The sequence below is a fragment of the Bufo bufo genome, chromosome 2 (assembly GCF_905171765.1).
Source record: "Bufo bufo chromosome 2, aBufBuf1.1, whole genome shotgun sequence".
NCBI classification, from domain to species: Eukaryota; Metazoa; Chordata; class Amphibia; order Anura; family Bufonidae; genus Bufo; species Bufo bufo.
In genome coordinates, this window is record NC_053390.1 from 71,900,927 (window position 1) to 71,928,878 (window position 27,952).

The 27,952-nt window shown below is 46.4% G+C and overlaps 1 protein-coding gene across 3 annotated transcripts in view; it reads left to right on the forward strand.

Annotated features, from left to right (window-relative positions):
• Nucleotides 1–4,542: 4,542 nt before the first annotated feature.
• Nucleotides 4,543–27,952, forward strand: part of UNC13B (unc-13 homolog B) — a 369,265-nt gene continuing 345,855 nt past the window's right edge. The window contains exons 1-2 of one of the 3 annotated variants that reach the window (XM_040421204.1): nt 4,543–4,670; nt 6,702–6,774. In XM_040421204.1, the coding sequence (XP_040277138.1) occupies nt 6,753–6,774 (22 nt within the window). In that variant the 5' untranslated portion in view covers nt 4,543–4,670; nt 6,702–6,752. The remainder of the gene's footprint in view (nt 4,671–6,701; nt 6,775–27,952) is intronic. The other 2 variants (XM_040421203.1, XM_040421202.1) reach the window with 2 other exon arrangements.

Genomic DNA, 27,952 nt, shown 5'->3' on the forward strand with positions numbered 1-27,952 from the left:
ATTCAGACCTTGAAGGTAGGAATGATGTGTCCTCGTGCCTGGGCTAAAACACCCTAGATTCCCTGAGATGGTGAAAAGGGGAAAAGGAGCAGCCTGCTCGCACAGAACCTGGATGGGAAAGATGACACAAACACAACCTAGACAGCAATCAACAAAAACTGAAACCACACTTATCTTTTCTGAGCTGGAACAGACAACCTTCCTTCCTTGCTTCCAAGGCCAGACTGATTTCTATAACCCGCTCAGAACACTGGACTAGAGTGATATTTAAACCAATGACCCCACCCAGTGCACCTGATGGGAGGCGGGTCCAGCACGACTCCAAAACAAAACTAAACACGTGCTGCTATTCTGGCCGACCTCCACACATAGTCAGAGCAGGGCATGACACTTCTGACTTCACCCACTACTCTGTGATGTGTAGTTTTAGCTTGACCAAACCAACTCTACTCTCCTCTTCTCTTTTCTAGGCCTGACTAAAGTATTTATATAGACTAAGTGCTATCCCCATCTAGTGGTGGGATGTATAAATTACACCTAACCAGCCTATGAACAGGGATACAACAGGTGATGTAATGCAAAATGACATGCAACACAGTAATGCAGTTTTACAGTAATTTTGCAGTTCCCACATGTCCTGAGTGGGACGCTGCATACCCCCATGGTAAAAGATAAGTCGCCCTCGATGTTGGTATCTGAAGCTGTGGATCTCTAAGCCATTTCCTGTAATACACCAAATACACACCACCAAATATGCAAAGATTGATATAGACATTGCAATGCATTATCATGACTCTTCGATAACCTCCTGTAAATAAAGGGTTATGCATAGAAATACATTCTAGGCAAATATATAACATATCACCTGCTTTACGGCCAAAAATGGTAATTAAGTAGTGATCTCACATAAGGGCAGTAAAGTCCTTGATACAGGGTTTTTAAAGACAAAGTCCATATCTAAATTGGGGTATAAAAACATGTATAAAAACTTTTTAAAGTGCAAAATTTTTATAAAAAGGATGAACACAGAAAAGTCTTTCTGGGTAGTGTACTTTAAACGTTTCATCAACATAGTCCCTTGATAACCTGAAAATGGGGTAAAAAACGTTAAATAGCCCAAAACATTCAAATAAAGTGCAACTGGATTTTTATTTTTTCTGGATTCAATTGGAGTCCAAGATGGAGTCCTTGCTAATAAAAACACAGAGAGGGGCTCAAAACAAAAACAAGAAGAGAAGTCCTCTCAAAACAACAGCAGATCCTGCTCCATATAAGTGCTTGTCATATGGCCTACTTAATTGTAGGGATCTGGACTAGACGACACATCAGTAGGGATTGGACTTCCAGAATCCCATGAATCAGGGGAAGATCCTTCTGGTTTCCCCTCCATGATCCGCTGCTTAGGAGTGGATGGCAAGTTCAACTTCTTTTTCAACTCTTCAAAAATAGGAGGTCGCTCTTTTCTAATGCTGTAATCCAGCCCAATTGCAGGGTCAATCCTGGTTACAGGTTTTGATTCCACTGAAGGATTTCTCATTAATGATGGACTCGCTGGTTCACCTCTGTAGGTTGGAATGTTGAATTCCAGATGATGTTGCACAGCCAGCTGTTGGAACAAAACAGCACAGTCCTCCGCAGATACACTTAGGCCTTTTGGCTCTGGCCTTTTTCTCCTAACATGTTCCCTCTGGGGTTTGGGATCACTTACAGGGTCTTTGGTAACGATGGCAGGTTGCCAGAGTATGTTAGTGCCTGCAAATCCAGTGGCATATTGATTTTGGGTGCTTGGTGGCACATATTTTGCAGCAGGCCGCACGGGGGCAGTAGAAGGTTCCTGTTCAAGATCCTCCTCGGACTCAGAGTCTTTAGCAAGCTCCTGGGTCTCTGTGGGCTGTCCTGGTAGACGTACCGCAGTAGCGTATGGCCCACGTGTGCCTTCTGCAGGGGTGTACTCGACCGTCTCATTGACGTACAGGCTATAAGGCCTACTAGGGAGCTCCTTCCTCTTTATAGACCGGCGATTAACGTAATAGTCTCTGTCTGTTTCCATATCTCGGATAAACCCAAATCCTCGCTGCTTACAGAAGCTAAGAACTCGGCCCAATCTCCGTACCGGAACCGGGAAGTCCTTTACGGGTTCCTCCAGCAACTTGCGGGTCAGGCCCTCATTGTACTTCTTACAGGCGTGTGTGCGCGGGAGTCGCGCCGACTTGATTTCAGCAGACAACTTGGCCCAAAGTTCTGCCTGCTCAGTAGTGGGCCACGCTACGGTGGGGAATTCTGTAGCCAGACCGGACCTTTCGGCACATTTCTGAGGCCGGTTTCGCGGCATCGCTGCGACGTGCTGACCTGTACCGCAATCAGCCGATTCAGCAGCGCGATCCACACTGCGCTCCCTCCAGTGGCGATCCCATAGGTCCTGGACACGGACCTGTAGCTCAGGAGTAATGGACGTAGGGGTCCACCTAACCAGCCTATGAACAGGGATACAACAGGTGATGTAATGCAAAATGACATGCAACACAGTAATGCAGTTTTACAGTAATTCTGCAGTTCCTACATGTCCTGAGTGGGACGCTGCATGAGGACGGCGCGGCACTCACCGAAACGCAGCACCTTTCACTAACAGCCAATCGGCGGGGGCGCCTGGAGTCGGACCCCACTGATCAGATATTGATGACCTATCCTGAGGACAGGTCCCCAATATTAAACACTGGACAAACCCCTTTAAGATTATTGAAATTTACACAAGCTTCTAGCTAAAATTATTAAAAGGCGTGCACATTACATAGTACATAAGGCCGAAAAAATACATTTGTCCATCCAGTTCGGCCTGTCAACCTGCAAGTTGATCCAGAGGAAGGCAAAAAAAAACGGTGAGGTAGAAGCCAATTTTCTCCACTTTAGGGGAATAAAAAATTCCTTCCCGACTCCAATCAGAATAACTCCCTGGATCAACTCTCTAGTTGCTATAGCCTGTAATATTATTACACTCCAGAAATACATCCAGGCCCCTCTTGAATTCCTTTATTGTACTCACCATCACCACCTCCTCAGGCAGAGAGTTCCATAGTCTCACTGCTCTTACCGTAAAGAATCCTCTTCTATGTTTGTGTACAAACCTTCTTTCCTCCAGATGCAGAGGATGTCCCCTCGTCACAGTTACAGTCCTGGGGATAAATAGATGATGGGATAGATCTCTGTACTGACCCCTGATATATTTATACATATTAATTAGATCTCCCCTCAGTCGTCTTTTTTCTAAAGTGAATAACCCTAATGTTGATAATCTTTCAGGGTACTGTAGTTGCCCCATTCCAGTTATTACTTTAGTTGTCCTCCTCTGGACCCTCTCCAGCTCTGCTATGTCTGCCTTGTTTACAGGAGCCCAGAACTGTACACAGTACTCCATGTGTGGTCTGACTAATGATTTGTAAAGTAGTAGGACTATGTTCTCATCACGGGCATCTATGCCCCTTTTGATGCAACCCATTATCTTATTGGCCTTGGCAGCAGCTGCCTGACACTGTTTTTTGCAGCTTAGTTTGCTGTTTATTAAAATTCCTAGATCCTTTTCCATGTCAGTGTTACCAAGTGTTTTACCATTTAGTATGTATGGGTGACTTGCATTATTCCTTCCCATGTGCATAACCTTACATTTGTCAGTGTTAAACCTCATCTGCCACTTATCTGCCCAAGCCTCCAATCTATCCAGATCCCTCTGTAGTAGTATACTGTCCTCTTCAGTGTTAATTACTTTACACAGTTTAGTGTCATCTGCGAAAATTGATATTTTACTATGCAAGCCTTCTACAAGATCATTAATAAATATATTGAAGAGAATAGGGCCCAATACTGACCCCTGAGGTACCCCACTAGTGACAGTGACCCAACCTGAGTGTGTACCGTTAATAACCACCCTCTGTTTTCTATCATTGAGCCAGTTACTTACCCACATACAGCACCACCTTACAAGTAATGAATGTGAACAGTCCCCTAGTGACCCACAAGTTGCTGTGGCCAAGACCCAACTGTAGCAAGAAATGCAGCAGACCAGGTAACACATAATAGGGTAAGATACACTGGCTCAGCAGAGTACCACACATAATAGACTTAGATACAGGAGCCCACAGACAGTGTCACACTGGTCAGGCTTAGATACATCTGCTCAGCAGGCAGTATCACACACATGCACTTCTACAAAATAGTTCCTCAGGTGCGCGTATCACTGCCTGCGTAAGGTTGCGCCGTAGTCAGGTGTGCTCCGCTCCGCGCACGCACACGGCAGTGACTAGTCCAACAATATACCGCCTTGAACAACATTAGAGACAAAAAGCCACGCCCACCCGTCGAAAAGCCACGCCTCTTAACCGCTATTGGATGACACACCAGCTCCACGTCAATCATCCCTGTCACCTGTGCCGTGTCATTCGACTGCCTTTGTCCCCCCCTGTGTGACTGTGGGATGGATCGGACCATCTCCTGGGGCTGCAGTAGGTGAGCTGAACCATGCAGGGAGGAGAGGGGTGTGTGCTGTGGGCATTGGGGTAGGAGGAGCTGGAGTGGGGATCTTTTCCACTCACACAGACTGTAGTGTCCGCCTGCAGAGCACCTGCTGTCAGGGATTGTCCGCCGAGTGACAGCGGCCGGGACCCGCGAGCAGAGAGGAGGTGAGCGGCGACTCCCGGGCATCTGGCTCCGGTCTTTCATAACTTCACTGACTTCTCCCCGGTGGCAGCGGCGGCTGCTTGTCTCCTCAGTGCACTTCTGTCCCTTCATTCTCTGCCTCCTCCATCCCTGCCGGTCCCCTCATTATAACTCCGGCTGCCTGCCGGGCTCTCCCTGCGCCCTGTGTAAATAAATACAGGAATATATCCCCCTCCTCTGTATATAATCTACTGTTATATCCCCCTCCTCTGTATATAATCTACTGTTATATCCCCCTCCTCTGTATATAATCTACTGTTATATCCCCCTCCTCTGTATATAATCTACTGTTATATCCCCCCTCCTCTGTATATAATCTACTGTTATATCCCCCCTCCTCTGTATATAATCTACTGTTATATCCCCCTCCTCTGTATATAATCTACTGTTATATCCCCCTCCTCTGTATATAATCTACTGTTATATCCCCCTCCTCTGTATATAATCTACTGTTATATCCCCCTCCTCTGTATATAATCTACTGTTATATCCCCCTCCTCTGTATATAATCTACTGTTATATCCCCCTCCTCTGTATATAATCTACTGTTATATCCCCCTCCTCTGTATATAATCTACTGTTATATCCCCCTCCTCTGTATATAATCTACTGTTATATCCCCCTCCTCTGTATATAATCTACTGTTATATCCCCCCTCCTCTGTATATAATCTACTGTTATATCCCCCTCCTCTGTATATAATCTACTGTTATATCCCCCTCCTCTGTATATAATCTACTGTTATATCCCCCTCCTCTGTATATAATCTACTGTTATATCCCCCCTCCTCTGTATATAATCTACTGTTATATCCCCCTCCTCTGTATATAATCTACTGTTATATCCCCCCTCCTCTGTATATAATCTACTGTTATATCCCCCTCCTCTGTATATAATCTACTGTTATATCCCCCCTCCTCTGTATATAATCTACTGTTATATCCCCCTCCTCTGTATATAATCTACTGTTATATCCCCCTCCTCTGTATATAATCTACTGTTATATCCCCCTCCTCTGTATATAATCTACTGTTATATCCCCCTCCTCTGTATATGATCTACTGTTATATCCCCCCTCCTCTGTATATAATCTACTGTTATATCCCCCTCCTCTGTATATAATCTACTGTTATATCCCCCCTCCTCTGTATATAATCTACTGTTATATCCCCCTCCTCTGTATATAATCTACTGTTATATCCCCCTCCTCTGTATATAATCTACTGTTATATCCCCCCTCCTCTGTATATAATCTACTGTTATATCCCCCCTCCTCTGTATATAATCTACTGTTATATCCCCCTCCTCTGTATATAATCTACTGTTATACCCCCCTCCTCTGTATATGATCTACTGTTATATCCCCCCTCCTCTGTATATAATCTACTGTTATATCCCCCCTCCTCTGTATATAATCTACTGCTATATTCCCCCCTCCTCTGTATATAATCTACTGCTATATTCCCCCCTCCTCTGTATATAATCTACTGTTATATCCCCCCTCCTCTGTGTATATAATCTACTGTTATATCCCCCCTCCTCTGTATATAATCTACTGTTATATCCCCCCTCCTCTGTATATAATGTACTGTTATATCCCCCCTCCTCTGTATATAATCTACTGTTATATCCCCCCTCCTCTGTATATAATGTACTGTTATATTCCCCCCTCCTCTGTATATAATGTACTGCTATATCCCCCCTCCTCTGTATATAATCTACTTTTATATTCCCCCTCCTCTGTATATAATCTACTGCTATATTCCCCCCTCCTCTGTATATAATCTACTGCTATATTCCCCCCTCCTCTGTATATAATCTACTGCTATATCCCCCCTCCTCTGTATATAATCTTCTGTTATTCTCCCTTGTATGCTGGCTGCCCCCGAGTCCGTCATGTTGTTCCCCTGGCGGCCTGGTCGGCTCTCCTGCACTTCTGTGCCCCGGTGGCATCAGTAATTCCTGGCTATTAATACAGATTAATCTTTCTGCAGATGACCCTGCTCGCCTCATGTTCCCCTGAGTGATCCCCACCGACGGAGGCCATGTCTCTCCTGTGTGTCCGAGGTAAGTGCACGTGCCCCCCACCTCAGGGGCTGACTTCCCTTTAACTCCCTGTATTCTCCTTGTGGTTTCCAGTCAGATCTTCAGCTTTCCGGGGTTGTCCCTGTGATTGACCACATGGCATCTCATTAATGTCAGTGTGGATTTTGTGGGTGCAGCCAGTGGTTTGTGGGATGTTTACTGGGTAAATACCCAGATTACACGGCTCGTGTTGAGTTCCTCAGTGACTTGTGTCGTGCTGAGATGGCAGTGATCTCACCCGTGTGTCTCGTCCTGTGAAAGCCGGGTGGGGTGACATACCGTATACTCGCACGCTGTAATTACGGGTGCAAAAATTCTGTCACATTGCGACGCTCTGCTGCTCTGTCACAGCTCACTTTATAATTGGCTTAAACATGTTTCCAAAGCCTTGTGCCAAATTTATCATCTGTCTATAGGATGAAATAACCCCATCTGTTCTCCCAATGTATCCTAATGACCCTCCGTGAAATCTTTGCTATGATAAACCAGAAGTAATAAGCATATATGTTGTTTGCTTTTAGGATTTCTGTTTGCAGTCAATATATAGGAGCATTCTTGTTTACATCCCGTTTACAGATATAATACTTCTTACCGCTGAGGGTTTGTTACAAGTGTATTCTAATATGCAGGCTGATATATTTGTCCCTATGACACTGGCTGACCTGTTACATGTGCACTTGGCAGCTGAAGGCATCTGTGTTGGTCCCATGTTCGTATATGCCTGCATTGCTGAGAAACATGATGTTTTGATATATGCAAATGAGCCTCTAGGAGCAACGGGGGCGGTACCGTTACACCTAGAGTCTCAGCTCTCTCTGCAACTGCCGCGCCCTCTGCACTTTGATGGGACCAGGCAGTGTAAATGTGATTACACCTGGCCCTATCAATCAAACTGCAGAGGGTGTGGAATTTGCAGGGAGAGCTGAGACTCTAGGTGTAACGGTAACGCCCCCGTTGCTCCTAGAGGCTCATTTGCATATATTATAACTTCATTTTCTCAGCAATGCGGGCACATATGAACATGGGACCAACACAGACGCCTTCAGCTGGCAAGCGCACATGGAACAGGTCAGCCACGTTCATAGGCACAAAACTGCTGACAGATGCCCTTTAAGGAGGTATTAGGGTACTTTCACACTTGCGTTAAAGTTTTACGGTATTGAGTTCTGTCCTAGGGGCTCAATACCGGAAAAAAACTGATCAGTTTTATCCTAATGCATTCTGAATGGAGAGCAATTCGTTCAGTATGCATCAGGATGTCTTCAGTTCAGTCACTCTTACAGTATTTGGCTGGAGAAAATACCGCAGCATGCTGCGGTATTTCCTCTGTCCAAAATTCCAGAACACTTGCATTATTTTACATTGAAATGCATTAATGCCGGATACGGCACCAAGTTCTCCGGCAAAACGAATCCGGTCTGCGCATGCGCAGACCTTTAAAAATGCAAAAATAAAATACCTGATCGTTTTTTTCCGGATGACACCGGAGCTTCAATGCATTTCTTAGACGGATCCGCATCTGGATCCGTCTACAAATGCTATCCATTTGCTCACGGATTTCCAGATCCGGCAGGCAGTTCCGGCAACAGAACTGCCTGCCTGATCTTCACAATGCAAGTGTGAAAGTACCCTGACCAACTTATAAAGTGATCATTGGGGGTTCGGCTTCTGATCCTCCACTGATTGGCTGAATGAAGGGGCCCCTGTGCTGGTGCAGCACTGTTTTCCTCATTCAAATGTACAGTGAACTTGCATTGTGTGCCAGGACGGATCCGTTTGTCTCAATTTTATCATACGGACACCAAAACGCTGCTTGCAGCGTTTTGGTGTCCGCCTCCAAAGCCGAATGGAGACCAAACTGACATTCTGAGCGGATCCTTTTCCATTCAGAATTCATTAGGTCAAAACAGATCCGTTTTGGACCGCTTGTGAGAGCTCTGAACGGATCTCCGAAACGGAAAGCCAAAACGCGTGTGTGAAAGTAGACTAATTTTGGATAGTCAGTGTGTAACTGATGGCTTAGATATCAACTGTCTGTGTGATAAATTACTATGATACAGTCAGTTCGGGTCAAGGATGCCACGGTCAGCCCTGGAGAATGGACCGACACACTGACGGCTGATCACGGTTGTGCGCATGAGCCCTAACTTGGACTGGATTCGATTGTAATAACCCCTCAGCTGCAAGATGTATTCAATTTATATAGGTGTTCAGCCTTTAGATGTAAACAAAGATATTCGCGTTTGGTGACCGCAAGCAGAGATCTTGAAAATGGAGATGAACAGAGAGACCAAGTTTATTTGAAAGTTGCCGAACTTTTAATTGTATGATGATTAACACAAAACCCTCTTTAACAAGGGATTGTCTAGCAATGTCATCTATGGCAGAACCGCGCCCCAGAATTTGGAAATCCTCTCTGCCAGGGCTGTGGCCCCCAGTGTTTATAATGTGGCTGCGGAATTAGGACGCGCAAATCTGCGCTGAAATCGGCTCCCTTTGTCAGTGGGAGGTCAGGCTGCAGTTCATGCGACCGAGGGTTTTTGCCCCTCGCAAAGCCGCAGCGGGGGCCTGCTAATGGTTTAGCATCATTCAATGGAACTAAAGCTCCAGTGGGTCCGCCTGTAACCCACGGCAGAAACCGCAGCGCTTTCTTCCGTGGGATGCGTCCGTGACAAAATCCTCTGTATGAACCTACCCAAATTTGCGCACGTATATGTGTTGCTAAAAATTCCTTCAGTCCATCACTAGTAAACCGGAACGGGTGTTGTCGCTCAGCTCCATTGAAGTGAATGAGCTGTAATATCACAGGATGGTGCTGTTTTTGGACGAAAGCAGACTTTTTTTTTTTTTGGTCCTGGTAATGCTGGATTATTGGAATTCTCCTGTATGTAGTTTCCCATTCAGCATCCCTTGTGTGTCTGTATGTTACTGGCACATGGTGTCGGGGGAGCTGGGATGTTGCGTTTCCTGGTGGCTGACGTTGCTTTTTTTGTGTTGTTTTTTTTTTTGCACTGTCTGCTCGGATTTCCTGGCTGATATTATTCATTGGAGTCCAGGCGGGAAGGTCACTTACACCTAGGGAATGTCGGTGGAGTCACGCTTTCTCTCCTGACGATGTGGAGCTGCCGCCTGGTACCTACTGCCCGGTGTATGGACGGTTAATGCCCACTAGTCCAGTTCCCACTAGTCCGATGATGAAAATGCAGCCCCACACCCCCCAGTACCCTGAGCGGCACAGAGAGCTGAGATCCCTTTATATCGATGGCCTGAGGGGAGCAATGAGATTCTGGCGATGCATCTGCCGGGCTCACATGAAAAATATATAGAATAAAATGTCTGTGTGTATGTGTAGAAGGCATGGGTGTCCTGTATGTGTAGAAGGCATGGGTGTCCTGTATGTGTAGAAGGCATGGGTGTCCTGTGATATCCGGCGCCGAGACATAAGCAGCAGGTCCTGGAAGTTGTGAGATGCGGCCTCCATGGATCAGACTTGTATTTCCCGAAGATGACGATCGGATTGAGATCTGGGGAATTTGGAACCAAGTCATCACCTTGACCTTTGTCATGTTCCTCCATCCATTCCTGGATAGTTTTTGCAGTGTGACCATGCCATCATCTTACTGAAAGAGGGCACTGCCATGAAGGGTGGGTACTTGTCATTGTAATGTTTAGGTAGGTGGTATGTGTCTCATCCACATGATGCCAAGACCTGAGATTTTCCAGCAGAGCGTTGCCCAGAGCATCACGCTGATGGCCTATCGTCTTCCCGTGGTACGTCCTGGTGCCACCTATTTGCCAGGTACCCAGCTGTCCAAGAAAATCTATCAGACCAGGCCGCCTTCTTCCATTGCTCCAGTTTTGATGCTCAGTGGCGCTTTTGGCAGTGGACAGGCGTCGGCATGGGCACTCCGACCGACGTCCTGTGCGTCCTGCCGTCATCATCAGCAGGAACATTTTGCAGCAATTTGCTCTGCAGTAGCTCTTTTGTATGATGGAATTGTGGGCGCCCGTGATTTAGTCACTGGTTCTCTAATGGTCTTTCCTTGGACTACTTTTGGTAGGTACTAACGACTGCATGCCATGAACACCCTCCAAGAGCTGCCATTTTGGAGTCTTCATGGAACCCCTCTCCCCCGACACCCTATAGGTTGACTCATGGACATTGCTGGATGAATTTGGGGTAGGTCCACAAGGGGAGGAAATGCTGCCTCATTCCAGAATAGATTTCCGTGCAGAAAATCTGCGTCATTTAGGGCTCATGCATATGAACGTACTTTTGGTCCGCATCCGATCCGCATTTTTTTGCAGGTCGGATGCGGACCCATTCACTTAAGCGGGGCTTCAAAAGATGCGAAAAGCACATGGGTTTGTCCGTTCCATGGCCCTGCAAAAAAATAGAATATGTCCTATTCTTGTCCGTTTTACGTACAAGGATAGGACGTTTCTACAGAAGGCAAAATACAGGATCCGCAAAATGCGGAACATACACAGCCGTTGTCTGTGTTTTTTAGATCTGCAATTTGCGTACAGCAAAAAACGGCAACAGCCGCATGCATGAGGCCTTAATGGTGGCAGCAAAATGGCTGCGATATTACAAAATGTCATCCCCGCGCTGCAGAAAATCCACAGCATGGCAGTTTGTGCTGCAGATTTCACCTTTTGCAATACAGAGGCTGAAACCTGTGGCAAACTCTGTACAAGTTGGGCTACTTTCACACTCGTGTTTGGTGCGGATCCGTCATGGATCTGCACAAACGCATCCGTTCAGAAAGGATCAGTTTGTATTATCTTTAACATAGCCAAAACGGATCCATCTTGAACACCATTGAAAGTCAATGGGGACAGATCCGTTTTCTATTGTGTCAGTGAAAATGGATCCGTCCCCATTGACTTACATTGTGTGCCAGGACGGATCCGTTTGGCTCAGTTTCATCAGACGGACCCCAAAACGCCGCAAGCAGCGTTTTGGTGTCCGCTTCCAAAGCGGAATGGAGACGGAACGGAGCCAAAATGATGCATTCTGAGCGGACCCTTTTCTATTCAGAATGCATTAAGGGCAAAACTGATCCGTTTTGGACCGCTTGTGAGATCCCTGAACGGATCTCACAAACGGAAACCTTGGGGTGCATTCAGACAACCGTCATTTTTGGATCCGCATCCGTTCTGCAATTTTGTGAAACAACCCATTGATTTAAATGGGGCCGCAAAAGATGAGGACAGCACACCGTGTGCTGTCCTTATCTGTAGTTCTGTTCTATGGCCTCGCAAAGAAGATGAAGCATGTCCTATCCTTGTCCGTGATTGCGGACAAGAATAGGCATTTCTATCATAGGGCCGGCCATGTGCGGTCTGCAAAATGCGGAACACACAGGGCTGGTTTCTGTGTTTTGCGGTTTCGCAATTTTCAGACCACAAAACGCATCCAGTCGTGTTCCTAGGAGCCAAGGATTTTTGCAGGCAGCACCTAGTAAAGTTTTCATGGTCCCGGACTGCTTCCACTGACTGATTCATTCACTGATACCAATAACGGGAATGCTCTAGACTTTCTATTGTCTCATCCGTGACCTGAGCGATTGCACGATTATTGGGAAAATTGGAGAATTCTTCTTTACGTCTGGTCTCTGAGAACCTATTCTTTGCCCCCAGAGGAGTCTGAAGCGCCTAATATTGAATAATTCTATTCGAGAAACCCTGGATTTTACATGGGCCCCAGGATAAACGCAAGCGACACGTCTTCCACTGTAGGCTTAGTGTGCCTTGAAATCCATGACAGGCAGATGTGAATGGAAGGAATTACCCCCTCCCCCCAGTGATTTATCTGTGGATGCTGTGCACATCGTCCGCGCGAGTGAGGATTCCGAAACCCGTCATCTGCATCTTCCTATTTCTGGCTCTGGATATAGCGGCTCGGTAATGACAGTTTTCCCGCGTATCTTGTAATGTAAGCTGTTAAAATGTTTTACGCAGCAGTGTCTCCACCTGATGGCGAGATGTAATGTACGCTCTGCCTGTCGGAGGAGTGGAGGGGGATGGCTGTAATAATCCAATATCTAATAAAGCATGCTATAAAATGGTCATGGGGCGTCTGATCTGTGGGGGTCCAACTGCCAAGAATGAAGTGGCTGCAGCGCTTGGTAAAATGCCGTAGGCCCCCCCCCCCCCCCCAAAAAAAAGTGTCATTTGTGCGATCGCAGCCCCAGTGATTGGACATTGATGGACTGAACTGACCGATCAGGGAGTACGTTTTAAACCAAAGTGCTTTCCTGAGACTTGTGCAAAGCGGCAATTAATCAGTGGCGTTTCGCCAGTCAGGCCATATAGGTGTAGTCATGGCTGACCGGGGCCAGTGTTTTCCTCGTCGGCCAATGTCCCTGGCAGTAGTCAGTAGTCTGCGGCGGCTCCTATAGACAATAGTGAGCCAAAATCAGCAGTTTGGCTAACTTTTATATTATGTGTGGGCAGTTTATGGCCATATTCACACTGGCATTGTGACTTTGATATAGGACAGAAAACACGACGGCGCTTTTACGCTCCGCCAGTCCCTGCACTCCATCGCCTGACTGATTTCGGTTGTCATTGAATTTGCCAGGGGTCTGATGGCCTCTCCCCGGTTTTCAAGGGTGGTGTAAAAATGTTTAAAAAAGGGACGTCTAACATATTTACGTTTTGAGTAAGGGGCTGCGATTGTCCACCAGGTGGCGTTTTGATCCGTTGGACAATCATTGTCTTTATAATGGGGTCCATCAAGGTTCTCTTCTATATGACAACATGAATACCGCATGCTGAGAAGTGACAGGATGGCGGTGTGAACGGAGCCTTGTTCTGTCCTAACAGAGTGAATTGTCGAGCAGTAAAGTGATTGAAAGTTTTCCTTTTTATGATGTCTAATACTGTAGGTTCTTTAACTTTCTACCAAACTTTTTCAATCCTTCCCCGTTTTTGATCTCTCTTCTTGTGGTCATTGAATGAGCATGATTTTCTCCAGAAGCTGGAAACAAAGACAAATCTAACGTCTCTCCTGGCCGGGGTTTTCTACAGTGGTATCCAATGCAGATAATCCTCTGGGAGCTCAGTACATTGGCACAAATCTCTCCCTGTTCTCATAGTTTGCTACAAAGTATCAGCGTGGCTACAATGTATCCGCCTGTATATTTCACACTGCACAGCTACAATGTATCCGCCTGTATATTTTACACTGCACAGCTACAATGTATCCGCCTGTATATTTTACACTGCACAGCTACAATGTATCCGCCTGTATATTTTACACTGCGCAGCTACAATGTATCCGCCTGTATATTTTACACTGCGCAGCTACAATGTATCCGCCTGTATATTTTACACTGCGCAGCTACAATGTATCCGCCTGTATATTTTACACTGCGCAGCTACAATGTATCCGCCTGTATATTTTACACTGCGCAGCTACAATGTATCCGCCTGTATATTTTACACTGCGCAGCTACAATGTATCCGCCTGTATATTTTACACTGCGCAGCTACAATGTATCCGCCTGTATATTTTACACTGCGCAGCTACAATGTATCCGCCTGTATATTTTACACTGCGCAGCTACAATGTATCCGCCTGTATATTTTACACTGCGCAGCTACAATGTATCCGCCTGTATATTTTACACTGCGCAGCTACAATGTATCCGCCTGTATATTTTACACTGCGCAGCTACAATGTATCCGCCTGTATATTTTACACTGCGCAGCTACAATGTATCCGCCTGTATATTTTACACTGCGCAGCTACAATGTATCCGCCTGTATATTTTACACTGCGCAGCTACAATGTATCCGCCTGTATATTTCACACTGCGCAGCTACAATGTATCCGCCTGTATATTTCACACTGCGCAACTACAATGTATCCGCCTGTATATTTTACACTGCGCAGCTACAATGTATCCGCCTGTATATTTTACACTGTGCAGCTACAATGTATCCGCCTGTATATTTTACACTGCGCAGCTACAATGTATCCGCCTGTATATTTTACACTGCGCAGCTACAATGTATCCGCCTGTATATTTTACACTGCGCAGCTACAATGTATCCGCCTGTATATTTTACACTGCGCAGCTACAATGTATCCGCCTGTATATTTCACACTGCGCAGCTACAATGTATCCGCCTGTATATTTCACACTCTTCGGTTACAATCCCATTTTCTGCCGTCAGTTTGTGCTGGTTTTTGAGACTATGATCGGCTCAGTTGGCTGAAATCGTCTTTTTTTTGGCTGGCTTTACTCTCTTGTAAGAGCGGCTTTAGTTCTCAAGTCTCTGCTTTTTAAAGGCTTATTCCTGCTTTTATATCCATTTTCAATTTGGCTAGTAGAGCTGATCCTGGGGTATCCTAAAGTAAAGCAGTCACTCACTGCTCCCCGCCACTCTGTCCCAATGCCAAGGGTCTGGCTCCTTCTGGCCTCTACACATCCGGACAGGGTTATGCGTGCCACTGCAGCCAATCAATGGCCTCAGCGGTTAAGTTTCCGCAAGCGGCACATCCTTGTTGAGTCATGTGCTGCCTGGGACATGTAACCCCTGAAACCACTGATTGGCTGCAGCGGTGCAGATGACCCTGTCTGGGAATTTACAGGCTTGGTGCTGGAAGGAGCAAGACCGGACCGTCGGTGTCATCAGTGCTTTACTGGCCAAGAACAGGGAAATGAGAAGTGAAAGAAACCATCATGAAGTCCTCCATTTTATAGGTCAAAGCAGCGGCAGACGCTGATGTGTTTTATGTTCTGTCTATTAGATCTGTGTGCATCCACCACCTGCGTAGATAAAAGGGCCACGTGAAGAGGAGCGGGGGCCGCGCGTTTCCCCGCCGCGCCCGCTGCTGTATTATGACTTCCTCTTATGTCTCTGACAATGTAAAGCTCTGGATCTTAAGAGTTCTGGCTCTGCTCCCTGGAAGATCTTAGTCACCACTTTCTATAGTCCTTCATTGACGCGTTAACCCATTACATTCCAGTCAAGGTTGAACACTTAGAAAATTGCTGAACTTTTCTGCTGTACTTTTGTGTTTGAATTCAGTACTGCTGATTTATGTTGGCTGTCAGTGAACGGAAACATTCTTGTCACCATTTTGACAGCCTGTCCTTCTCTATCGGTGTACACTGTCCTGTAAACTAAACTCCCGATCGGTACCATCTCTGTCTCCCGTCCTGTGCTGACACATTGTAGCGAGAGTCCGGACTCAGGCGAATGATTATGTTTGTATTGGTTTGCAGGCTCGATTCACTGACAGCAAGTTGAGGAATTTAAATATAAAGTATATTAGAAAGTTGCAGGGGGTCATGTTACATGGGGGTTTCCTATCATATGAAGTGACGATGGGCTATCTCTCTATTGGTGGGGACTGCAGGGACCCCCCTCACCGATCCGGCCCCATGCCATCATTTTCTAAGACCCTGTTCGCACTACTGTTGACAGCAACATCCGGCACTCCAGGTGTTGTGGAACTATATTTCCCATCATGCACACTTGCTTGTCGGCTGTTCTCTGAACTCCCACAGAAGAGAAAGGAGCATGCTGGGAGTTGTAGTGTCACAACAGCTGGAGTGCCAAAGGATGCTGATCCGTGGTTTAGAGGTCCAGTAGAGTCGGCGGTGCAGTCAGATCTTCATGGGTCAAATCTTTCATTGTTTTGTATAGTAAATTGCCCTCCTCCCCAATCTCCTCCACATGTAGCTGCTTGGAGGGGTTGTGTCATGAAGACAACCCTTGTCCATATTGGGGGGGGGGGGGGGGGGGGGGGCGTTTCCCATCCGGGGCCCCACTTTTATGAGCCAGCACACCCTGGAGGACTCATTGATCTGCTTTATGTGTAATACTACATTTTGCCTGCAGTGGTCACTGCAGAGTAAATGCCTAGCTGGTCGTGACTTCCTCTGCAAAATCGGGAGCACTTTTTAAAGGCGCCTTTAATGTCACCTGCAACGTCTGGACACTTTCAGAATTTTAGACCCTAAAATCTACATGTGTTGACTCATTCATGTGAGGGGGGAGTAGACCTGCACATTCTGGTTCCTTTTTGGGTGACGTGCGTTGTGGTAGCCATATGGGTTGTCGCCCAACTTTCCCAGATGAGATGTAAATGAAAGTATAGCATTACACCCGTCGTGGCGATGGGGTGTGTGCTCAGCTCCCGGCAGGCCACATTTCGTGGCCAGACATTTGCTGTGCTGTTACATACCGGCCATGGCTTACAGAGCGGCTTTCCAATTTGGCTGTTATAGGGGTGTCTGGTGTGGGGTCTTCCCTCTGACACCCGTGTGGTCGGAGTTAACAGCCTGATAGAACAGGATGAGAGATTAAAAAGTACCTAGTATGTCATTATTATTCCTGCCATGAAGAGTGGCCAGATATTGGGGATGGGGGGACTGATTATTGGGGTCTTATGTAATTTTCCTTTTTCTCCTGATTTTTATTTTTTTTTTGTAATCCGCAACAATTCTTTTCAGAAGAATCAAACCAGTTCTTTCCTTTTGCTTCCATTTAAAGACTGTTAATCCTCTTATCCCGTGGATCCGGCGGCTCTGAGCTGCTGTCCTAGAACTTTGCCTCGGTGTCTGCTCGCTGGTGAGGGGCGGCTGGCTGCAGGCAGTCTTCTGAAATGGTGGGGGAAGGGGTCCCCTATCTTTCTGCTCTTGAAATGTGGGACCATGATGCTTTGCAGCCAAAATGCCCCCCCCCCCCCTTTCCTCTCCTGGGTCCAGTCAATCAGATTTAATTCACTCCCGTTCATACTGTTCACACGTAGCGGTTTACGCCCCATTACCTTGTTTCACAGTTTTTTTTCCTAACAATGTTTAATGTGTGGCGGTGCACATATAGGAGCAAAAAATAAAATAAATAAAATCCTCCCCAAAAATTCCTCATCATTTAAGACCGTGTCACTGCTTCCAAATTTGTGCCTGGAAAGTGCACTCCATCGACTGCAGAATTTTCATTCATGTTTCAAAAAAAATCTGTCTCCCTTCAGCAAATGGCATTTATCATGTAGAGGAAGTTAATACCAGGCACTTATTAATGTATTGTGATTGTCCATATTGCCTCCTTTGCTGGCTTGAGTCATTTACATTATACACTGCTGGTTTCCAGGGATTACGGCCACTGCTGCAGCGCAGAGGTGGCTGGGATGGGAGCTGCTGCGCATGCGTGTCTATGTGCGCTCCCACTGTCCCGGCCACCAGAGAGGTCAATGCGTTTTCCTATAGTGTGCAAGCACGGCCACCGCTGCTGGATCGCATGATAATTGCCATTTGCTAAAGTGAGACAACCCCTTTAAGGAATCTATGTCTACGTATGGTGCAGTGGACTACTACAGGGAACAGGATCCATGTGTGGATCTGCAGCAGAAATCCAAGGGTCAGCTGCAGGTTCTGTGGCGGATTTTATACAATGGGGAAACCTTTTTTCCTTCTCAGCATTACCTGAGGCTGAACCCCTCCCCGTGGTTACATTTTTTAATACAGTTCTCACCATTGTCGAGATCACTGCTTGCTGTCAGGAGAGAGCTTTAGGCTGGGGCTACATGGTGATGTTGGCCATGACCATGATTGATGTGCAGCAGCCCTGCAGCCTCGCTGTAAAGAAGCTATTGGGTTCGTAACACGACCCATAAGGTTATCGTGACCCACAAATCGCAAAAAAAATCAGCAGTGTTGGAACAAAACCCCTTTATTTGTGACTCAGGCGGAGATCTTTGATGTCAGCAACCAAAATGGCATCATAGCCCCAGCCTTTTGTTAAGGATTCTCTAGCCTTGTACATTGTCACAAACCCTCAGCTGTGTGAACAGATGGGCCACTTCAGGGGAAATATATGGCTGAATGAGACTTCCCTGCCGATATAAGCGGATCCTGGAGGGTCCCAGGAGCCAGACTGATGGCGGGGTGTCTCCATTTTCAGCAGACCCTTGGAAACTGTATTTGGCTTTGCCTATAATGCTCGGCTAAGCTGCAGGAGGTGAATCGCCCCTCTAATATCCCAAGCGCCTCTACTAGCACCATGACACTAAGTCTATAGGGCTGCGCGGCGACCTTGGTTGCACAACCAAGAAATGGGCGCAATTTGCTTGCAACTTGCTGCTACGTTAAAGCCTCATGACTATTTTAGGGGTCAATTTGGCTCCGAGTCATGAGCAATATGGGATTGGCGATACTCATTAGACAGTAAAAAAAAAAAAAAAATGGTCACAAGTGACTTGCATCGAACCCAATGTTGAAAAAGACGCAATCCAATATCCATCAGGCGTGTATTTTCCATGGCGGTCATATCGCCTCACAAGTCGCCACGTAGTTCACTTTTCAGCTGTTTGTATCGGCTGATGTCTTGGAAGCTGCAGCATCCGGTAGCGCACATACATGTGATACGGTATGGAGGCAGGGAGGTCTCTGTGTCGTGCGCTTTGTACCCACAGCCTCCCGCGGTGTCGCCTCTACAGCCTTTTCTGGCATTGTGCACTCATTAGCCTTATTCAGCCAGTGTCGCACGCTCTCGCTCACCGCAGATCCTGCGCTGTGATATATTGTTATGCATAAATCCCCGTTGAGAGGTTTTCAGTTTCTGAATGTCTTGTATTTGAAGTGAAGAAAAAGCAATCTTCAATTTGCCTGATGCGGTGCCAGGCGGGTAAGGTCTTCACAGCACTCTGCGCCAGTCTCTTCCTGCGCAGGATTCACTTATTTCCTTGTATTTGCCCGCTCGCTGCAGCGTAGTGTATGTCACTATATCCGCTCATACCGCGCCATGGATTCATATGGTGTGGGTATTATACGGTTCTGGTCACATGGTCTGAAATAATCCACCGCTCTAAGGTTGATGTCTTATGTCAGAGGAGGACTGTGTTCCAGGATTCTGTAGTAGATCCCAATAATTGTGACCATTGTCGGGGGGCAGATTGATCCTCTTGCTGGCTGTCACTCTGAGATGGGCAGCTCAATGGCGGCAGCGGGGATCGATTCTTCCCCTGTACGGCAGTGGTTTTATACACCAGGACATTGTCTATGGAGGCATCTGGGAGCAAAGAGATGGGGAAAGGTGAGAAGGTCATCCTCTGTTCTGGAATCTGTATACAGGGGGCTGCAGAGGTGGCCTGGTGCCAGTATATGGGGTGGGGGATTGATGGGGATCTGACATTGGCACGGGGAGGAGGGTCTCACCTGGGGTCTGTATATGGACAGGGAGAGGAGGGACTGGCCTGGCTTAGGGTCTGTATACGGACGGGGACGAGGGTCCGGCCTGGGGTCTGTATACAGACAGGGAGGAGGGTCTGGTCTTGGGTGTGAATACGGACGAGGAGGAGGGTCTGGCCTCGCGTCTTTATATAGACAGGGAAGAGGGTCCGGCCTGGGGTCTGTATACGTACGGGGACGAGGGTCCAGCCTGGGGTCTGTATACAGACAGGGAGGAGCAGCTCTGGGGCTCGTACTAGTTTTCCGGCCCACCAGTTAAATCCACCAGAGCACCTTGCCGGTGAACCTGTCTGGTGTAGCCCAGAGCGATACGAGCCCGTGATTCCTGATTTCGTAGGCAATCAGGAATCCAGATTTCCACAGTGGGCTACACTGAATATGACTTTTTTTGTCATTTTTTCAGTGACCCACTGGTAAATCTGATGGTGGAGCAGACGAATCTGTACGCCCAACAGTTTGTTGCTCAACACCCGGGCTCCTTTTTGGCCAGGCCCAGTGGCTGGACCCTGGTCAGTGCAGCCGAAATGAGGACATTTTGGGGCCTCGTGCTGCATATGGGCCTGGTCAAGAAACCTAGTGTCAGGCATTACTGGAGTGGGGACGTCCTCTACCAGGCCCCACTTTACAGTACGGCCATGACACGCTCCCGGTTTGAGGCCATCCGGAAATGTCTGCATTATTCCGATAATGCAGCATGTCCCCCCCAAGGTGATCCTGCCTACGACCGTCTGTATAAGATACGGCCGGTCATCGATCATTTTGGGGACAAATTTGTACAGGCCTATGTACCTGGAAGGGAGGTCGCAGTTGATGAGTCTCTCATTGCGTTCAAGGGGAGACTCATTTTCCGCCAGTATGTGCCCTCCAAACGGGCGAGGTATGGCGTGAAGCTATACAAACTTTGTGAGAGTACCTCAGGGTACACTTACAAGTTTCGTATATACGAGGGGCGAGATTCCCGTATTCAACCCCCAGAATGTCCCCCCACTCTGGGTGTTAGCGGGAAACTTGTGTGGGACCTTATGTACCCACTGCTAGATAAGGGTTACCACCTTTTACGTGGATAACTTTTATACTAGTATTCCCTTGTTCCAGTCCCTTGCCGCCAGATCCACGTCCGCTTGTGGGACCGTGCGGAAAAATCAACGCGGCCTCCCTGCCCACCCCCTCCAGGTACCTATCCCCAGGCGTGCCCTTACCACTGGAAACCTGTTGCTGGTCAGATATAAGGACAAGAGGGATATCCTTGTACTGTCCACAATTCATGGTAACGGCATCACCCCTGTCCCTGTGTGAGGTACCGCGGCAACGGTCCTCAAGCCCGATTGTATCGTCGCCTACAATCGGTATATGGGAGGAGTTGATCTCTCGGATCAAGTCCTCAAGCCATATAATGCCATGCGCAAAACCCGGGCATGGTAGAAAAAAGTTGCGGTCTACTTGGTACAGGTTGCCTTGTACAACGCTTTTGTACTATCCCGAAGCGCTGGCAGCACAGGGACATTCCTCCAATTCTATGAGGCAGTCCTCAAGGCCCTGATCTTTTCGGACCGGGAAAGAGCAGGCCGGAGTACCTCGGGAACTGGAGGCGCCCGGATCGTCCCTGGCCAACACTTTCCAGGTGTGGTCCCCCATACTGGAAAGAAGGGACGAACCCAAAAAAAGTGCAGTGTGTGTCGCAGGAGGGGGATACGGAAGGACACCACTACTCAGTGCGACACGTGCCCCGATCATCCGGGCCTCTGCATTGACTGTTGCTTCATGTACTTCCATGGAGTACTAAATGTATATCCCAATTTAGCACTGACATCGGATAAAAAAAACAGGTTCTCAGACTTGAAAAAAACTAAAATAATTTTTTAAAAAGTATACAAATTAGGTATCGCTGCGTCGGTAATAATCTCCTCTATAAAAATACCCCATGACCTAACCCCCCAGATTAACACGGTCCAAAAAAAAAAAAAACTGTGCAAAAAAAACTTTTTTTGTCACCTTACCCAACAAAAATTTTAATAGCAAGCGATCAAAAAGTCCTATAGCCCCCAAAATAGTGCCAATAAAACCGTCCTCTCATCCCGCAAAAAATGAGCCCCTACAAAAGATAATCGGCTAAAAAACAAAAAAAAAAGACTCTTAGTCTTTAGAGATACAAAAACATTTTTTTTTGTATCAAAAAGGATAATATAGTCTAAAACCTAAATAATTGTAAAAAAAAGACTTATTAGGTATCGCCACGTCCGTAAGAATCTCCTCTATAAAAATACCCCATGACCTAACCCCCCAGATTAACACGGTAAAAAAAAAAAAACGGTGCAAAAACAGCTATTTTTGGCACTTTTCCATTTCAATCCGTTTTTTCCGGTAACAAAGCAAGGGTTAACAACTAAACAAAACTTTAATATTTATTACCCTGATATTGCAGTTTACAGAAACGCCACATTTGTGGTCGTAAACTGCTGTATCAGTAAAAGGGAGGCGCAAAAGGAAAGGACCGACATGGTTTCTGGAAGGCCGATTTTTCTGGCCTTTTTTATTGACACCATGTCACTTTTGAAGCCCCCTAGAGTAAAAACTCCACAAAAGTGACCCATCTAAGAAACTACACCCCTCAAGGTATTCAAAACTGATTTTACAAACTTTATTAACCCTTTAGGTGTTCCTCAACAGTTAATGGCAAATGGAGATGAAATTTTAGAATTTCAATTTTTGGTAACCTTGCCTCACAAAAATGTAATATAGAGCAACCAAAAATCATATGTACCCTAAAAATAATCCCAACAAAACCGCCACCTTATCCCGTAGTTTCCAAAATGGGGTCACTTTTAGGGAGTTTCTACTCCAGGGGGGTTGAAACAGGACACAGTGTAAATAAACCGGTCCATAAAAATCAGCCCTCCAAAAACCACACGGCGCACCTTTCACTCTACGCCCCGCTGTGTGGCCGTACAGTAGTGTACAGCCACATATGGGGTGTTTCTGTAAACGGCAGATTCAGGGCAATAAAGATACAGTCTTGTTTGGCTGTTAACCCTTGCTTTGTTAGTGGAAAAAATGGGTTAAAATGGAAAATTAGGCAAAAAAATAAAATTTTCAAATTTCATCCCCATTTGCCAATAACTCTTGTGCAACACCTGAAGGGTTAACGACGTTTGTAAAATCAGTTTTGAATACCTTGAGGGGTGTAGTTTCTTAGATAGGGTCATTTTTGGGTGGTTTCTATTATATAAGCCTCACAAAGTGACTTCAGATGTGAACTGGTCCCTAAAAATTGGGTTTTTGAAAATTTCTGAAAAATTTCAAGATTTGCTTCCAAACTTAAGCCTTGTAACATCCCCAAAATATAAAATATCATTACCAAAATGATGCAAACCTGAAGTAGACATATGGGGAATGTAAAGTAATAACTATTTTTGGAGGTATTACTATGTATTATAGAAGTAGAGAAATTGAAACTTGGAAATTAGCAATTTTTTTCAAATTTTTGGTAAATTTGGTATTTTTTTTTATAAATAAAAAAAAAATATTTGACTTCATTTTACCAGTGTCATGAAGTACAATATGTGACGAAAAAACAATCTCAGAACGGCCTGGATAAGTCAAAGCGTTTTAAAGTTATCAGCACTTAAAGTGACACTGGTCAGATTTGCAAAAAATGGCCAAGTCCTTAAGGTGAAATAAGGCCGAGTCCTTACGGAGTTAAAGAGCTCAGACAGGTGCTACTAAGTTAGATTAATGAGTGGAGTAGAGGTGGACTTTTGAGAGCCAGAATTCTTGCTGTTTCTCAGGTGTTCAAATACTTGTGTTAAGCAGCGCAAGACAAATAAATTCTTTAAGTTCTTTAAAAATCATACGATGTGATTTCCTGAATTTTTGGTTTTTTTATTCTCTCTGAGTGGGAATGCACTTACAATGTGAATTTTCGGACCCCTCCATGATTTCTAAGTGGAAGAACTTGCAAAATCGCAGGGTGTTCAAATACTTCTGTTACTCACTGTATGTAAAATTTCACAACCTGTAAAAGTGGTTGACCCAGGCATCTGGAGAATGCAGTCAGCAAATACCTTCACTGAAAAGCATCTCCTCTCCGTACATAGCCAGAGCTGCAGCGTGGTTACTGGCCATGATCGCTGGTTAATCTCCTTGTGTTACAGAATTGTATTGGCTTTTAATCTGTCCTCTCAGAAGTCCATGTGTTGTCCCGTCTGTGTGCTCTGTTCATCCTGAGGTTAATGAATAGAATGCCAGAAATACAGTGAAAGGTGACACACACACACACACACACACACACTGATCAACCATAACATTAGAGTCTGGTGTCAATGCTAGCTGTCACATGGTGGGATATATTAGGCAGCGTAATGATCTGAGCGGCTTTGAGAACACCACCTAAATTGTGATGTCTACACGACTAGGTCAGAGGATCTCCAAAACGGTAGGTCTTGAGGGGTGTTCCTGGTATGCAGTGGTTAGTACTGACCAAAAGTGGTCCAAGCAGGTACAACCAGTGAGCGGGAGACTGGGTCATGGGCCCTAAGGCTCAGTGATGCAACAGAGGTTGAAGGCTGGGTCATCTGGTCCGATCTCGCAGGGGAGCGGCTGTAGAGCAGATTACTGATACTGCTGGCTATGATAGATATGCATCAGATCACAATCTCCGCTCTGAAGACCAGTCAGAGTGTCCATGCTGACCCATGTCCAGCTTCAAAAGTGCCTACAGTGGACACATAAACCTTAGAACTGGAGTATGGAGTAATGGAAGAAGGTGACCTGGTCTTCTGATGAATCACATTTTACACCATATGGACACCAGGTGAGTGTGTACCTGGGTAAGAGATATCATAAGGTTCCATTCACACATCCGTAGTGCATTGCAGATCCGCAATACACCTGGCCGGCACCCCCATAGAAATGCCTGTTGTGGACAAGAATAGGACATGCTCTATTTTTTTCCGAAGCCGCGGACCGGAAGATTGGTGGCACGCTCCAGCACTGTGTGCTGTCCGCATCCATTCCGTCCCCATAGAGAATGAATAGGTCCGCACCCGTTCTGCACAATTGCGGAACGGATGCGGACCACAATTGTGGACGTGTGAATGGAGCCTAAGGATGCCATATGAGAAGAAGACACTCTGGTAGAGTCAGTGTGATGCTCTGGGCAATGTTCTGCTGGGAAACCTTGGGTCCTGGCATCATGTGGATGAGACACTTACCACCTACATTGTACAGAGAATTACCCCTCTTTTGTGACAATGGTAGCTCCTAATGGCAGTGCGCTCATTCAGCAGGTTAATGCCGCGGCCATACTGCAAAAACTGTTCAGGAGTAATTTGAGGAACATGTTCTAGAGTTCAAGGTGATGACTTTGCCTCCAGATTCCCCAGATCTCAATCTGATCATCATTTGTAAAATGTGCTGGAAAGACAAGTTTGATCCATGGAGGCCGCACCTCACAACCTACAGGACTTAAAAGATCTGCTGATAATGTCTGGGTGTCGGATATCACAGGACACTTCAGAGGTCTTGTGAAGTCTATGGCTCGAGTGTAGACAGGCAGAGCAGTGGATGAGTGGAGGTTAAGGAAAGGATTGCAGACTTTCAATGGCCATTAACGGTTGTCACCCATGATCTGTTCCCCAGGAGACAACGATCACTTAGCAAATAAAACAGTAAAAGTCTTCATACAAGGGGACAATTGTAGATCTGTGCTTCTATAAAACGGTCATGGACCCAAACTGATGCCATTAAAAGGAGTTTTCCCATGAAAAACACTGGATAGGGAATACGTGTCTGATCAGCAGGGGTTTAGAATTCCACCATTTGAGTGTAAGGGCAGCAGCTCTTGTGTAATGACAGGTTTTGGGCTAGCTGTATGGGTGCTATCTTGGCAGTCCCCTGGATTTTACCCTTTAAGCCCTATACAGGGACCTGGTTTTTGCTGCAGGGGAGCCACAAGGCTGCTACCTCTTAAGATGGTCATAGTGTAGTTGGCGGCTGACACACGGGAGTCAGAGGCACTGGTGCATCGCAACGAGGGGTCAGAAAACATTCGTAGTCAGGAGAAAGGCTGAAGTCAGGGCATGCGGAGTTCAGACGTATCCGAGAGACCAGTCCCAGATCTAGGCAGGCAGCAATAGAGCAATATGGCTCAGGTCAGGGTAGGCAAAGTAAAATCGGGCAGATGTTCAGTACACGGACAATCAAACAGAATAACGCACCTTCACTAGTTACCTAGAACTAGGAACCTAAAGCCCAGGCACCCTCCCACTGGGAGAGGATTTGGATGTGCACATGCTGACCTCCACGGCTCAGACACTTGTCACCTAACATGCGGGCAGCTGTGTTCTTGGGGAAACCCATTTTAATGACCGCATTTTATACGGATAGCCTTAATCTGCAGCTGGAATATTTTATCCTGAGGCCGGGATTAGGCTGTCATTAGTAAAATTAGGATAATATTTGCATATAGAACTCTGACGGAGCTGTATGCCTTGATGTCTATGTCCCTGGTTTTCAAAATTTCCCAAGAGGTTAAAGGATTACAATCCTTTTGTCCTTGGTCTCTCCACTGCAGTCTCAAACCTGGCTAAACCTGTTCCTTCCACTATACAGCCTATATCATTGACCTCCTACAAGTTCAGCACATGCTTCTCCTAAAACACTCTGTGCTGTTGGGAAGGTTCCACTATAATTCAGTCTGTAAAGCTGGTTATGTGATGGAGATGTCGGAAGGCTGCACAGTTTGTCTATGAAGGTTGTTGTTTTGGCTGACGTCTCTGCTTTGCTCAGTGGCACGTCCTGGTTTCCCCTTGCTGGGGTGCCTATAGCTGCCCCCAACAATGGCTGAATCCAACATGGCAGATCAGCTTTCTTTGGGTATCTGCCTTTTACTCTGTGCCTGATCACAAAGGAGGCAGGGCTTTGAGAAGCCACCCCATGAAGATGTCACCAGTCCTAGTCCTGCTGGTTGCTGTAGACTTCCCGAGGAGCCATGCTCCGGTGTGTGATGAGCTCATCTGCTATTTCCACTGTATGGAAAGTCTGAGGTAAGGCGCTGAATGTGGCGACTGTTTGTTTATATCTCAGAAGCCTCCTGGGAACCGATAGAAAGCTCTTGGGCCCAGCTCAGAGTAATTCCCTAAACGTGCACGGACAATCTGCATCATTATTGAACCTTCTGTTAATGACTCCAAGCAGAGCTCCGTCGTGGTGATATGTCCCATGTGCAGAGGGTGGTCCCAGCTCAGGGTTGGCACCCTTGCCCTCTGTTTCCATTCATTGGCACGTCTCTGTTTTCTTAGCTCTTGGACTCTGTTGGAGGTTCACAACCTTTAGCCAATTACAAAAAGGCTGGTCATGTCATGGGCTGTCATTGGATGAGGAATGACCTTTTGGGGGCAGTCATGTGGCTGGTAGTGCTGTGAAGCCATATTTGTTTTCAGACCCCAACTTGCATGGTCTGATTAAAGTCGCCTGGCCTCGACCATATTTTTGTTTTAGTGGCAGATTAAAGGGGTTATGCCATGAATAATGTAAAAAATGAAAATTGGACACCATCTAGGACAGTGATGGTGACCCTTTTACAGACCAAGTGCCCAAACTGCGACCCAAAACCCCCTCATTTATTGCAAAGTGGCAACACAGCAATTTCCCCTGAATACTACAGTCCAGTATAGTATATCGTCCATCAATTAGCCTGCCTACATTCAGTGAGCCGCCTGTGCTGTTCATAGTGCGCCCTGCGCTGATGTATAGCATGAGAAGTCTAAGGCATATTGGTACACCATAGACTTTTTCCAGGGTGCGGATGCCCACAGAGAGGGCTCTGAGTGCTGCCTCTGGCACCCCTGCCATAGGTTCGCCACCACTGACCTAGGACATAACAAACTCTTTCTAACAAATCCAGAACCTGCCCTGTACCTCACATGGATCCATAGATCTCTCCATTC